Genomic DNA, 12,500 nt, shown 5'->3' on the forward strand with positions numbered 1-12,500 from the left:
ATTATTAGCAAGTATGTGTAATATATTAGTAAGTAAATTGGCCTTAGAGGTGAGTGGATGAAGTTAGTGTCGCTTAAATTTTTCATGAGTATTTTATAAAACCCCAAATACTTAATTTTGCTAAGTCTGTTTGTAGTGATAAGTTTTACAATTTGAGCAAGTAGCACATTTGGATGAAGGGGCAATTCCTTTTCCATTTTATTAATTTTCAGCAGCACATAATCCTGAACTGAGTTTGAACTTCTTTGTCTTCTTCCTTTTCTGGTGTATGATAGCTGCAGAGGGCAGGCTGCTGGCTGCCTACAAATAGTGCTGATAAGCAGTATTTAAGTCTAAGCACCCATTCCAAATAGTGCTGATAAACAGTATTTAAGTCTTAGCACCCATTTTTGAGCAGTTAGCTTTCAATAACTGTGATTTAGGGTTAGTCTGCAGTCTGCTGTCTGCAGTTTGCAAGTGTCAGACACCGCTCTCCTTTAATGTCTGGGTCATCCACTTTTTCAAATTATTGACCATTAGGCTGCTCTGTATTTGATGCAGATGTGGCTTGTCAAGTCATTTTCTTTACTCTGAGAGATCTGAAAACCAGTTTAGACAGTTCATAATGACCTAGGTTGAAAAAATTTGACCTGGGCTGAAAAAATCAACCTTTGCTAAAATTATAATTAACTTGAATTTTAATTCAACCTGTAACATACACAATGTAGTATAGGAAGATAATCATGAAGCTGGTTTTATGCCCATTCAGTTCTGTCATAAAATTGGCCAAGCAATGCCCCCAATGGTTCCACCCAAAAAAAACTGCCAAAAGAAATTTATTTTGTACTCCACAAAATCCACATTGTAATCCACAATCTAACATTATGTGTAAAGAACTTTTTGTTCCCAGAGAATTTAACTTAAGTTTTTCTTTTTTCCAGCAGAGCTTGGAGAATATGATCCGAAGGAACATACTCTGGGTTAGGTATGTGTCTGAATTTAGGTTTCCTCCTAACCAGGTAACATTATTATTTAATAATAAACACTTAGTGACTGGTCCCAAGGGAGACAGTTCATTTTGTTTCACGAGAATCTCATTGTTTCCCCGAGGCGCAGCCGAGGGAAACATTGAGATTCAAGGGAGAAGAAATGAATTATTTCCCTCAGAACCAGTCATTAAGTGATTTGTTATATAGCACAAAAAGAAAAACATGCAATGGCAACAGCAACTGCCGTCGTCGGTCAACACGATTCACGGGTAACAGTGCACTGTTACCCTTTGATGTCATAGATTTTACACTATTGCCCGCTCAGAGCCTTTTGGTGGGAAGCAGTTTTATTGTTAGATGTCATGTGACCTCAAAAGTAACCAATGAGAGCGGCACTGGTAGGGGAAAAACTCAGCTATATAACAATTTTTGTTACATTGACCCTGTTCTCCTTTAATTTTAGGTAGATAAGCCATTTAATCATGCAATAAACCTTAAAACTGTGTGTCATTGATTGCACCAACTGTTTGTTTTTGCTTGCATCGATCAGCACGTGCATTTTTTCCCACCTCCCTTTATTGGAATCAATTAGATTTTTTGGTGACGTGTCCAGCCATTACCCTCCAGCCAATGAAATACTGCATTCTGGCTTGCCGTAGATGGACATTTTAGCACATCTTTTCTCAGAAATCCTTGTTTTATTCTTGACCACTAAGTGAGTCTTTACATTGTCCATAATTTTCAGTACTACATGTAGGTCCAGATCCATTTGCTCAGCTTGGTGTGTTACTAAAAATGTTAACATTATGGCTAAAAAGGATGTTTAGTCCTAAGGTACTAGCTTTTGCATTCAAGGTTGTTTCAGTGTTGATGGGACAGTGACTTGTGATCTTGTACCTGCCCAAGTATACAGGAGTTGTGCCTTCTGCACTTGTTTGGACAAAATTGTTGAGATAGTTTTGACTCTGTACATGTTGTCCAAAAACGGAACATTGGGCGCTTTCCATTTTTGGAAAATTATAGCTGCTTTGCTTGCTCTGCAAAAAACTCCATTGGTACAGAAAAAAAAGCACTCTGGCATTGCACCAATTTTGTGTGGTCTCTAAACTCCTCTTATGGCGTTTTTTTAGCTCCGACGGAAGTTGCTATTTGATAGAGAAAGGAGAGGTGGTGGCGAAAGATTAACCCTATGTTATAAATTTACATGAAACCTTTTTTTCGAGAAAATCAATCCCCATCCAAAAGGTAGTGTTTCTATGTTTTTTTTCTAGGTTGTGTATGTTGCGAAGTTTGGGAAGAGCCATATCCCCTCGGACTAAGAGACCGATAAATCATTCAGACTTAGTGTTAACGGTCGAAGTACATAAATAACTTGAATTATTTCAAACGGAATCGTAATTATTTCAGTTAACGAAGAAGTTAATCTGTTGGTCATTGCTTTCATGTATTTGGTGGCTCCTAAAAGAGCCGTTTTATGTAATTGAAGTGAACAGCAAAGCTTTTCACTTCTTAGATGACTTTTTAGCGGCAGGCTTCTTAGCCGCGGGTTTTTTCACTGGTTTTTTGGCCACTTTCTTTGCAGCAGGCTTCTTGGCTGCGGCTTTCTTGGCTGCTGGCTTTTTGGCTGCGGCTTTCTTGGCTGCTGGCTTTTTGGCTGCTGGCTTTTTGGCTGCGGCTTTCTTCGCTGCAGGCTTTTTAGCGGCGGGTTTTTTCGGAGATTTCTTTGCTTTCTTCGCGGCGGGCTTCTTTGCGGCAAGCTTCTTGGCTTTGGCGACTGGTTTCTTTGCAGCTGGCTTCTTTGGTTTCTTCTCCTTCTTCTCTACCTTGGGCAACTTGAACGAGCCCGAGGCGCCAACACCTTTTGTGTGCAGAAGCTTCCCGCTAGCAGCACCTCTCTTCAAAGCCATCTTAAGGTGTGAGCCGACTTCTCCAACCTTGTAGTTGCTCTTGATGTATTTCTCGATGGCTTGGCGCGAAGAATCACCTCGCTCTTTCAGAGCTGAAATGGCAGCCTTGATCATATCCAAGTATGGTGGATGATCAGCAGGTTTTTTTGGCTTAGGAGCCACCTTCTTTTTGGGGGACTTTGGTGCTGGTGCTGGATCAGACATCTCGAAATTTCTTGTAGATTTACGAACAAATCGAACACTCGAATGCTCTCCGTCAAACGCGCGCGTAATAAATACACCATATGCGGACCGTCGTGGAAACAACACCTTTACATGGCGTGTGCCAAAGTTGTGTTTATTCCCTCGGCTTTCTATATGGAAAACCGCCATTAAAACTTTAGTTCTGATAAGCAAAACGGCTTAACTCTAACATTTATCCCTTTGGCCAAATGTTTATTGACAGCGCTTGAGAACTTGTTGAAGAGAACAGCGAGATTTTTAGCTTTTGTTGTTCTAGATTTGGTAGTTTATGAAGACCTTTTTCTCTTTGGGGTGAATTTATTTCTTTGCAATTCTTTTTACTGCATTTTATGGACTCAAACTTGAAAGAATAACTTCTATTCAACGCGTAGGTGTAATAAAATAGTACAGTCAACCTCATTTTAAATGTGCTTTTTCTGCTGAAAATGACACAAGAAAGACAAGCCTTGTAGGTCGCCATTGATCAAAGTGGTGAACGGTGGAGTCATCTGTTCGAAGATTTAAGTATCAACAAATGTCTAGTTTTTTCATCTTAAAGTCGTCATGGCTACCCTTCTCGCATATATCTTTTGTGTGTGTGTGTTCCCGCTTTCGCTTTTTGGACGAACAGAGCAGTGATAAAACAGTTGCAACGGAGCCTCATAAAGAATCCATTTATGCTGGTCGTTACGCAATTTTAGTTCACTTTCAAATGCACTTAACCCAACGACCATACATTTCCCTTTAACTTTTAGTTCCAGAATGCATATTATTTAACGGGTTTGATTCACGTCATTAATATAAGGAAATTTGAAAATTCGACTTTTTATGATTTAAATCATATTGTGCACTTATTACAGAATATACTGTGTCATGTAACGAAGGAAGTAATATTGTGAAACATGTATTTCCGCTTGCATCTGGGTCTTGCTCAAAATTTTGTAGTCCGTTTGCCGCACTCTATTTCGAAACTCTGTCGAATAGTCGTGCAAATATCGGGTAAAATTGAGTAGAGTCAGGCAAGACAGCAGCCTGACATTTTGCTTCTGTATTGCGGACAATTTGTGCGTTCGAATTTACCCGAGCAGCAAAGGGCAATGATACTTAGCCGAGGATTACGGTCACGTCGCCCACAAGTTAACTCGCCCACAGGTTAACTCGCCTACACCGAAGTTAACTCGCCTACACGTTCGAAGTTAATTCGCCTACACATGAAGTTAACTCGCCTACACATTCGGAGTTACTGTTGAAAATCCAGATTTTAAGATCTAAATCAGGATTTCGCAATCGAACGCACGAACGTTTGAGTAACAGTGTCATTTTGCCACGCACCTCGCATACATTTTCATGTCTCGCGCCTTGAGACATACAGTGGAATGTCATGAACCAGCCTGCGGGTCTCTTCCCAATCTTGCGAATCGACGAAAACCATCCGGCCGCGCAGTCGAAAGTGAACTAGTAAAGAATGATGTGAAATGAAATGCCGCTGACAGACGAAAACTCAAATCGGATATCCGATCGATGGTTCGTTTTTCTGCCTGATAGTTGTCGAGTAAACTTCTTGTTTTGCTTTATCTTATAACATCAACAGTAACTCCGAATGTGTAGGCGAGTTAACTTTATGTGTAGGCGAATTAACTTCACACGTGTAGGCGAGTTAACTTCGTTGTAGGCGAGTTAACCTGTAGGCGAGTTAACTTGTGGGCGACGTGACCGGTTACCTTAGCCGACAGTTAGTCACTTAGTGGGTTACAGACATTTGACATATAGATAGGTTTCATTTGAATTTCTTGTTTCGTTAAGAATGTTGGTTATTGCTTTTATTGATTTGGTGGCTCCTAAAAGAGCCGTTTGTATCGTGGACGGAGGAAGTGATTTATGCTCTCTCTCCACGGATTCTGCGGGCCAGCTGAATATCCTTGGGCATGATGGTGACGCGCTTGGCGTGGATGGCGCACAAATTGGTGTCTTCAAAGAGACCCACAAGGTAAGCTTCGCTGGCCTCTTGAAGAGCCATGACAGCAGAGCTCTGGAAGCGCAGATCGGTCTTGAAATCCTGAGCGATTTCACGCAGAAGACGCTGGAAGGGCAGCTTGCGGATCAACAGCTCAGTGGATTTCTGGTAGCGACGGATCTCACGAAGAGCGACTGTTCCAGGCCTGTAACGATGAGGTTTCTTGACTCCTCCAGTTGCGGGGGCGCTCTTGCGAGCCGCTTTGGTGGCGAGTTGTTTGCGTGGAGCTTTTCCACCAGTGGATTTACGTGCAGTTTGCTTTGTACGAGCCATCTTTCCTTGAACAAAAATGTTTGAGGGATAAAGTAAGAAATTGTAGCTATGATTTTATATGTGGCGCGCTTGATTCTGATTGGTTTTAAAATAAGTAATTTGATTGGTTGAGCCCAAATCATAGAAAATTTTCGATCCGGTGTTAACTCCAAGCTAAGTTTATATGTGAAACATAGCTGATTTTTTAATTATCATAGCTCTAAAAGCAGTAAGAAGGTTTAATAAGAGTTTAAATAAATTAAGTGGATCCGTGAGGTGTCATTTAACGGTATACTGTGGTCGATTTCCATTATCAACTCCGTTGATAAAACCAAATTTTTGTGCACTACTTGCCCACCGACGCAGCACCACATTTTCTTTAGAAACTTCCCCCTTTATTTATTTCGGACTCATTTCCAACAGATGCGATCAGTTTATTCGATTGTACATGTATGCGGTTGAATTTATGCAAAAAAAGACTTGTTTCGCTTGGCTGTGCAATGACAATCATGAACAAAGAAATGCAAAATGTTCCTTTTTGCGAACGATATTAGTGTCAAGAAAAACCGTTGTCCCCTTTTGAACATACCATAATTATAAGATGGTATGATTTTTCTTTGTGGGGTCACACGAGACGCACAAAAATAATATCAGCCAGGGCCGATTTTAACGTCTTGTTCGATTAATCGTAAAAGCTAAACCTTAGGCCTAAGGTTAGCTTTTATGAATGTTTAGGATAGTTTTTCTCTCTGTATTGGTAAAACAATGACCTGTGATTCCGGATTCCGGGTTTTAGGGTTGCCCTGAACGATACAGATTTGGTTTAAGTCAATAAGCGAACGTAGACCGTGTTCATAGGAAAGATTTCAAGCAGTCTGTCAGATGCTTCGTTGCTGTGGGAAATAGATCCACACGCACAATTTTTTAACTTTGATAAGGTGTAGCTCCTTGATCAAAAGTCTTAATGCTTTTATTCAAAACGTACGACACGCTTCAGCTCGATAGTGTTCTTTGTTTGAGGACGGAGCAGTTTCAATGTAAGATTATGGTAGTGCGTGACAGGGAATGTGAGACAATTCGCCCTTCAAGACTTTGGTTTAGATAGGATACCGGGCAATAGCTTAAAGGCAAGATAAGCCTGTTTCTGTTTCATGTTTCATTCATTTCAACGCAGTTTCTTCGAGCTAAAAAGTACACGGCCTTTACAAACAAAAGTATGACAAATGAAACACTCGAAATCCTCGTCATGTAATCATTTCGTTGTTGGTATCTACGGAGAGGGGTTGGCAGATCCATTTTCGAGTCAAAAGAAAGTTGTGAACAGAATAACCACTTTCGTAAAACCCATGAGACTCTGGTGTCCTGTGGATAACAATGTAATGAATCCATCCGCTGCAGCAGCGATTGAACGGTGGTAATCAGCTCATGGTAGGTTTGAGTTCGTGATCTTAGTGGTGGATCAAAGGGTTGTTGTGTGTCCCCCTTTGCAAAGTTTAATTCTCAGACGTTTGCTCGCGGATTTACCCACTGTCGAATCTGTGCATACAAGTTCCGAAAATTGGAAAAAAAGAAAAGGAACTAAATAAGCAACTTTGATTTGGTGAGAAAAGGACATTAAAATGCCTGAATTTCGATTGATCGGTCATTATAACGAGAAGCAGCTTTCATCGTTTTGTCGATCGAAAATCATAAAATATATTAAAATAAAGTATTGAAGTTAACTGTCTTGCGCACGCTTTTTTAGAATAGGGTGCTTCAGATAATTGCGTGGCCCCGAATGACGCAAAGCAGCGTCAAAAAAAAAAGGTAGCTCTTCCAGTAAGATTTTTCTGGTTTCTGGTTTCGTAATGTTTCTGGAGGATAAGCAGAGCAAGTGATTCGTGTTTAAAAAATCGTGCTCAATAAACATTCATTGGGAGAATAAATAAGCTGAGGAGGTTAACTAAAGCCTGGTTTTCCCTTGCGACGCAAGCACAAGCACAAGCGGAAGCGGAAGTAGCTTATGCTAAGTGAAAACGAACGTCGACATAAGCATCCGCCATATTTTTCAATTGCTCAGAGGCGGGGAATCTGGAGCGAGTGCTTCAATGGGCCAGACGTAGAAACTTTCCTTGAGCTTAAGCTGTGTTTCGTTTTCACACAACGGAAGCGAACGCAGGCATAAGCGTGCTTACACTTGCGTCAACCTCGTTTTCACGGTGAAATAAGCCATCTTATGCTTGCGTTTGTGCTTGCTACGCTAGTGTAAACCAGGCTTAAGCAAGCTACACTCATCGACGCCATGTTTTAGCTACATCTTCACTCAGCGTGCCCGCTCAGTACATGATGAGGCGGAACAAAACCATTTGAAGCTTTTGTTCGTTTACTCAGCATATCACCAGTGCCAAGTAATTTCTTGAATTTTCGTAATATTGAACAACTAGTGTTTTTTTTTTCTCCTCTTGGAGGTAGTAGTGAGTTTTATGAATCTTGCCGACATTCTCCGACGCATAGAAGGGGTTGCGTGCTGTATAACTTGTTTGATGGTATGAAGAGATTATCGTGTCGATGCTGACTGCGCGCGATGAAAATCGCAAGTGTAGCCACCCTTGAACTGCCGACACGACAGCTAAAAAAATCGCAGAAAAAAAAATGCGAGAAATTGAATGAGTTGAATTTCTGGCGATTTTTAATTTTGTCTGCCATTTTTTTAGCTGTCGTGTCGCCAGTTCAAGGGTGGCTACACTTGCAATTTTCATCGCCCGCTGGCGACGGCACAAAATTTGAAAAAATCGCATCACCGGTGCGAGTAAAAAGTCGCTCGCTCGTTAATGAAACGGGATTTTTTGATTGCACAAACTAGACCAAATACCGCGCGTTCGTTTACAGGGACTAAGGTGCATCATGGGTTATTTGACTTGTCCTCCCTTAGGGACTGTGTTAGCTGCCGGGCACATGCACAGCAGTGACCCGCTAGCACTAATTTTTATCACACAAGTTTTGCTTTTCAGCCATTATTACCGTTGTGCCGATTACACGTTCCGCAGCACATACCTGAGTTTTTTTGTAAGCGAACTTTCTGAAGATGAACGCGATTCAAACGGATGAAATAAGCTCATCGAGTTCTTTGACAGAATTTGAAATAGTCGGGCCGACGTTTTCAAAAGAAAAAAAATCTGAATAACAGAGCATTTTGACAAAGCACTCTGGTCTCCGTAGTAAAATAACGCGATCATGCAAATCGCCTGTTGTATGAACGGTGTGGCGGTTAGGAGAGAACATTGAAAATTTATCGTCAAAAAATTAATTTCGAATGGTTGTCACGAGGCACAGGGATTCGCTCTTTTACCTCTAATTTCTCTTTGTTCGCGGTTAAGAACTTCCCACTTCGTTCTGCTTAACATTATCAGACAACCTGAGGTTAATGGGCTCAACCTAAAGTTTTGTGGTCGGGCACAGCTTCATATTGAAACTAACGATGCATTTACTCTGTTGTAGGAACCATCAGTACGGTATTGAAGCTGGCAGTTATGTACTTTGTGAAAGGTGAAAGGATACAGAACAGCGTGACTTACAAAATGGAAGAAAAACCTTTCTAAGCAAAGCTAGTAACTGCCTGGTGAACAAAAAATGAAAACCGTCGGCCCTGGAAGGGAAAATTGAGCCAGCGTATTATCTCCCCGAAACCCCCTCTCTTATTAGCGAGTTTTGCTTTGTGTCTTTTACCTTGGCTCCCTGGTATCGAACAGATAACCAAGTTCCAGATTTAAAAATCGCCAAACTTGTAAAAAATGTAAATAGTTTGGTTATAGCGAGATTACACTAAGTTAGCAATCTTGTTCACCGGCACTTCATCTGAAGAATATGACTAAGTTACATTTCAAAAAAAACATGGCACAGAAGCGACCAGTTCCACTTACGTAATTAGACGCACGCGCAGTTCGATACAAGGAGCTGAGCTCCCAACGCTTGACAGCTCTGTCGTTAAAACAAGTGTAGCTTGCTTGTCGTAGCAATCTGATTGGATGAATTTCAGCTTTGGCTGTATTTTCACATAAGAAAATTGTTCCACGACTCGTAATGCCTGTCGCTTGAAGGTGGGCCTTCAATTCACCTCTCCCCATAGGGGCTTTTCAGGGCCAATGAAACACAAGCATGAGAGAACAGAACATTCAACAAGGAACACTAGCAAATATTTAAAGACAGGGACCTCCCACCCTCTCCAACTGGGGAAGGGCCTCACAAAATGATGTTGTCAAATAATCGTTAAAATTTGCCCAAATGCATCACGGGTAATTGGTAGCCGAGAAAAGACTCCGAAATGGATCACTTTCATCACTTTTATATTGGGCGCAATATTTACGCAAGTGCTTACAGGTTCCAAAGGAAATTGACGGGGAGATAAGACCAGACAAGACCTTTAATTGTCTCGAATCGGTTCACCTTTCAGATTGCCTTTTGCTCGCCGCTTGTTTTTAGCTGACGAAACAGTTGGCCGCTCATATCCAGAGTCGAACTGTGAGTTTGTATCGCACGGGCGAAGAATAGCACATTGAGCGGCAGCCTCAAGCATATTCATGCGGCAGGATAGCAAAGGAGTCTCTCAAAGGAGTTAGCCAGGTAAATGGACCGCAAAATACCGTAAACACCCAGCCATTGTAATATTGCAGGGTCGTAACGAGGTCAAAGGTCTGAAAAGGGCCGGGATCAGGGATCAAAGACCTGCGATCTGGAATCACAACGCGTGGGATCGGGATCAGCAGTATTTTTCATGGAAGCAGGGATCAGGGATCAAAAATTCTCATCATTTTGGGGATAAGGGATCAAAATTTTGGGTAAAAATATGGGATCAGTTACGAAAAATATACCTCGTTACGACCCTGATATTATGCGCCGATCAACCCGAAACTTCAACATCCCCCCCCCCCCCCTCGGACAAAGCCCGGGCATTTAAACTTTTGACGATTGGATCGTTCAAATTCCCGCCCCCTCGGGCCAAAATGGTGTTCAAATGCCCTACCGTATTGTCGTATTTTTCTGTCATACCCTAGTAAAGAACAATTGTCGTCGGCTCCTGCCATCTGTAATAAAGATCTTTTGAAGACCTTTTTGGTAAGGCAATCGATCACAAATGCTACATCTCTCCCTTTAAACTGTTCCATCTCGTCCAAACACGTGTTTTATGGCTGTTAGTGACTTCAGAGCCCAAAAAAGAATCATTTGAAACCTGACACTTCCGGTTCAATTTTCCCCACCCCACGCAGGGAAAGGTCAAATTCCCCACTTCCCAGGCACAGTGGGAGGCGTGGTGGCCTTATGGTTAGTGTGCTAGACACCGGAGGGAATGGTCTGGGTTCGGGTCCTAGCCGGGGAACATTGTGTGTTCCTGGTATACCGGTATTTTGCATAGTGAAGTAAATAGACTTCGTACAATCTTTGACGATTTGTCCTTCAGAATCAAGAGCCCACCTCTTGCAAACAATTCTTGCTTTTGTCGCACTGGAGACCCAGAGCATTTTCATTCTTCTTTAGATAAATTTAGCCACTTTTTAACTTCTTCATAAAGTTCCATTGACGGCATATAGCTGTGTGGATAAGCTGAAATCTTTATAACGCTCACTTTATGCCATTTGCGCATATGTGAACTGGTGGTTGTTGTGAAGGCTTGGAAATAGTTTAAACTCATTGGTAGAAAAATCATTGGTAGAAAAATCATCCCCAAAAAAAGGAAAAACCATTTTTAGACAGTTCATAATAAACTAAGTTGAAAAAATTTGACCTAGGCTGAAAAAATCAACCTTGGTTGAAATTATAATTAACTTGAACTTTAATTCAACCTGTAACATACACAATGTAGTATAGGAAGATGATCGTGAAGCTGGTTTTATGCCCATTCAGTTCTGTCATAAAATTGGCCAAGCAATCCCCCCAATGGTTCCACCCAAGAAAACTGCTAAAAGAAATTTATTTTGTACTCTTACAAAATCCACATTGTATTCCACAATCTAACATTATGTGTAAACAACTTTTTGTTCCCAGAGGATTTAACTTAAGTTTTTTCTTTTTCCAGTGGAGCTTGGATAATATGATCCTAAGGAACATACTCTGGGTTAGGTATGTGTCTGAATTTAGGTTTCTTCCTAACCAGGTAACATTATTTGTTCAATAATAAATGCTCATTTTGTTTCCGGAGAATCTCAATGTTTCCCCGAGGCGCAGCCAAGGGAAACATTGAGATTTGAGGGGAACAAAATGAACTGTTTCCCGAGGGACCAGTCATAAACTGATTTGTTATTTAGCACAAAAAGAAAAACATGCAATGGCAACAGCAATGGCAGTTGTCGGTGAACATTCGCAGGTAAGGTGCACTGTTACCCTCTGACGACATAGATTTTACACCGTTGCCCGCTCAGAGTCTTTTGGCGGGAAACAGTTTTATTGTTAGATGTCATGTGACCTCGAAGTAACCAATGAGAGCGCACGCTGCTAGGGGAAAAAACTCAGCTATATAACAATTTTTGTTACATTGACCCTGTTCTCCTTTAATTTTAGGTAGATAAGCCATTTAATCATGCAATAAACCTTAAAACTGTGTGTCACTGATTGCGCCAACTGTTTGTTTAATACTTGCGCCGATCAACACGTGCACTTTTTCCCACCTCCCTTTATTTGAACCAATTAGATTTTATGGTGACATTTCCAGCCATTACCCTCCAGCCAATCAAATACTGCATTCTATGACTTGGCGTAGATGGACATTTTAGCACATCTTGTCTGAGAAATCCTTGTTTTATTCTTGGCCACTAAGTGAGTATTTACATTGTCCATAATTTTCAGTACTACATGTAGGTCCAACTCCATTTGTTCAGCTCGGTGTGTTACTAAAAATGTTAACACTGTGGCTAAAAAGGATGTTTAGTCCTAAGGTACTAGCTTTTGTGTTCAAGGTTGTTTCAGTGTTGATGAGACAGTGACTTGTGACCTTGTACCTGCCCAAGTATACAGGAGTTGTGATTGTCTGCTTCACTTTTTTATGATCGACAGTCCTGGACAAAATTGTTGAGATATTTTTGACTCTGTTGTCCAATTAAAAACGAAACAGTTTACCGACTCACTTGGATATTGGGCACTTCCCATTTTTTGGAAAATTTTGGCTGC

At 41.2% G+C, this 12,500-nt stretch overlaps 4 protein-coding genes across 5 annotated transcripts in view; 1 reads left to right on the plus strand and 3 right to left on the minus strand.

Annotated features, from left to right (window-relative positions):
• Positions 1–2,340: 2,340 nt before the first annotated feature.
• Positions 2,341–3,159, minus strand: LOC137989509 (histone H1-delta-like). The gene has a single exon (XM_068835317.1). It carries the CDS (start codon positions 3,077–3,079, stop codon positions 2,471–2,473), a length of 609 nt encoding a protein of 202 aa, XP_068691418.1. The 5' UTR covers positions 3,080–3,159; the 3' UTR covers positions 2,341–2,470.
• A 1,814-nt stretch (positions 3,160–4,973) lies between these two features.
• On the minus strand, positions 4,974–5,384 carry LOC137991185 (histone H3-like). The gene has a single exon (XM_068836301.1). The coding sequence runs from the start codon at positions 5,382–5,384 to the stop codon at positions 4,974–4,976; it is 411 nt and encodes a 136-aa protein (XP_068692402.1).
• A 4,298-nt stretch (positions 5,385–9,682) lies between these two features.
• The window catches only part of LOC137992466 (uncharacterized), a 77,189-nt gene continuing 74,371 nt past the window's right edge, over positions 9,683–12,500 (plus strand). For both annotated transcript variants that reach the window (XR_011121695.1, XR_011121697.1), the window contains exons 1-2: positions 9,683–9,962; positions 11,413–11,456. The gene's annotated coding sequence lies outside the window, so the exon portion shown is untranslated. The remainder of the gene's footprint in view (positions 9,963–11,412; positions 11,457–12,500) is intronic.
• The window catches only part of LOC137992460 (histone H1-delta-like), a 1,481-nt gene continuing 1,116 nt past the window's right edge, over positions 12,136–12,500 (minus strand). Inside the window, exon 1 of the mRNA XM_068837807.1 lies at positions 12,136–12,500. This exon is cut by the window's right edge and continues 1,116 nt beyond it. The gene's annotated coding sequence lies outside the window, so the exon portion shown is untranslated.

Source organism: Montipora foliosa, chromosome 2 (assembly GCF_036669935.1).
Source record: "Montipora foliosa isolate CH-2021 chromosome 2, ASM3666993v2, whole genome shotgun sequence".
NCBI lineage: Eukaryota > Metazoa > Cnidaria > Anthozoa > Scleractinia > Acroporidae > Montipora > Montipora foliosa.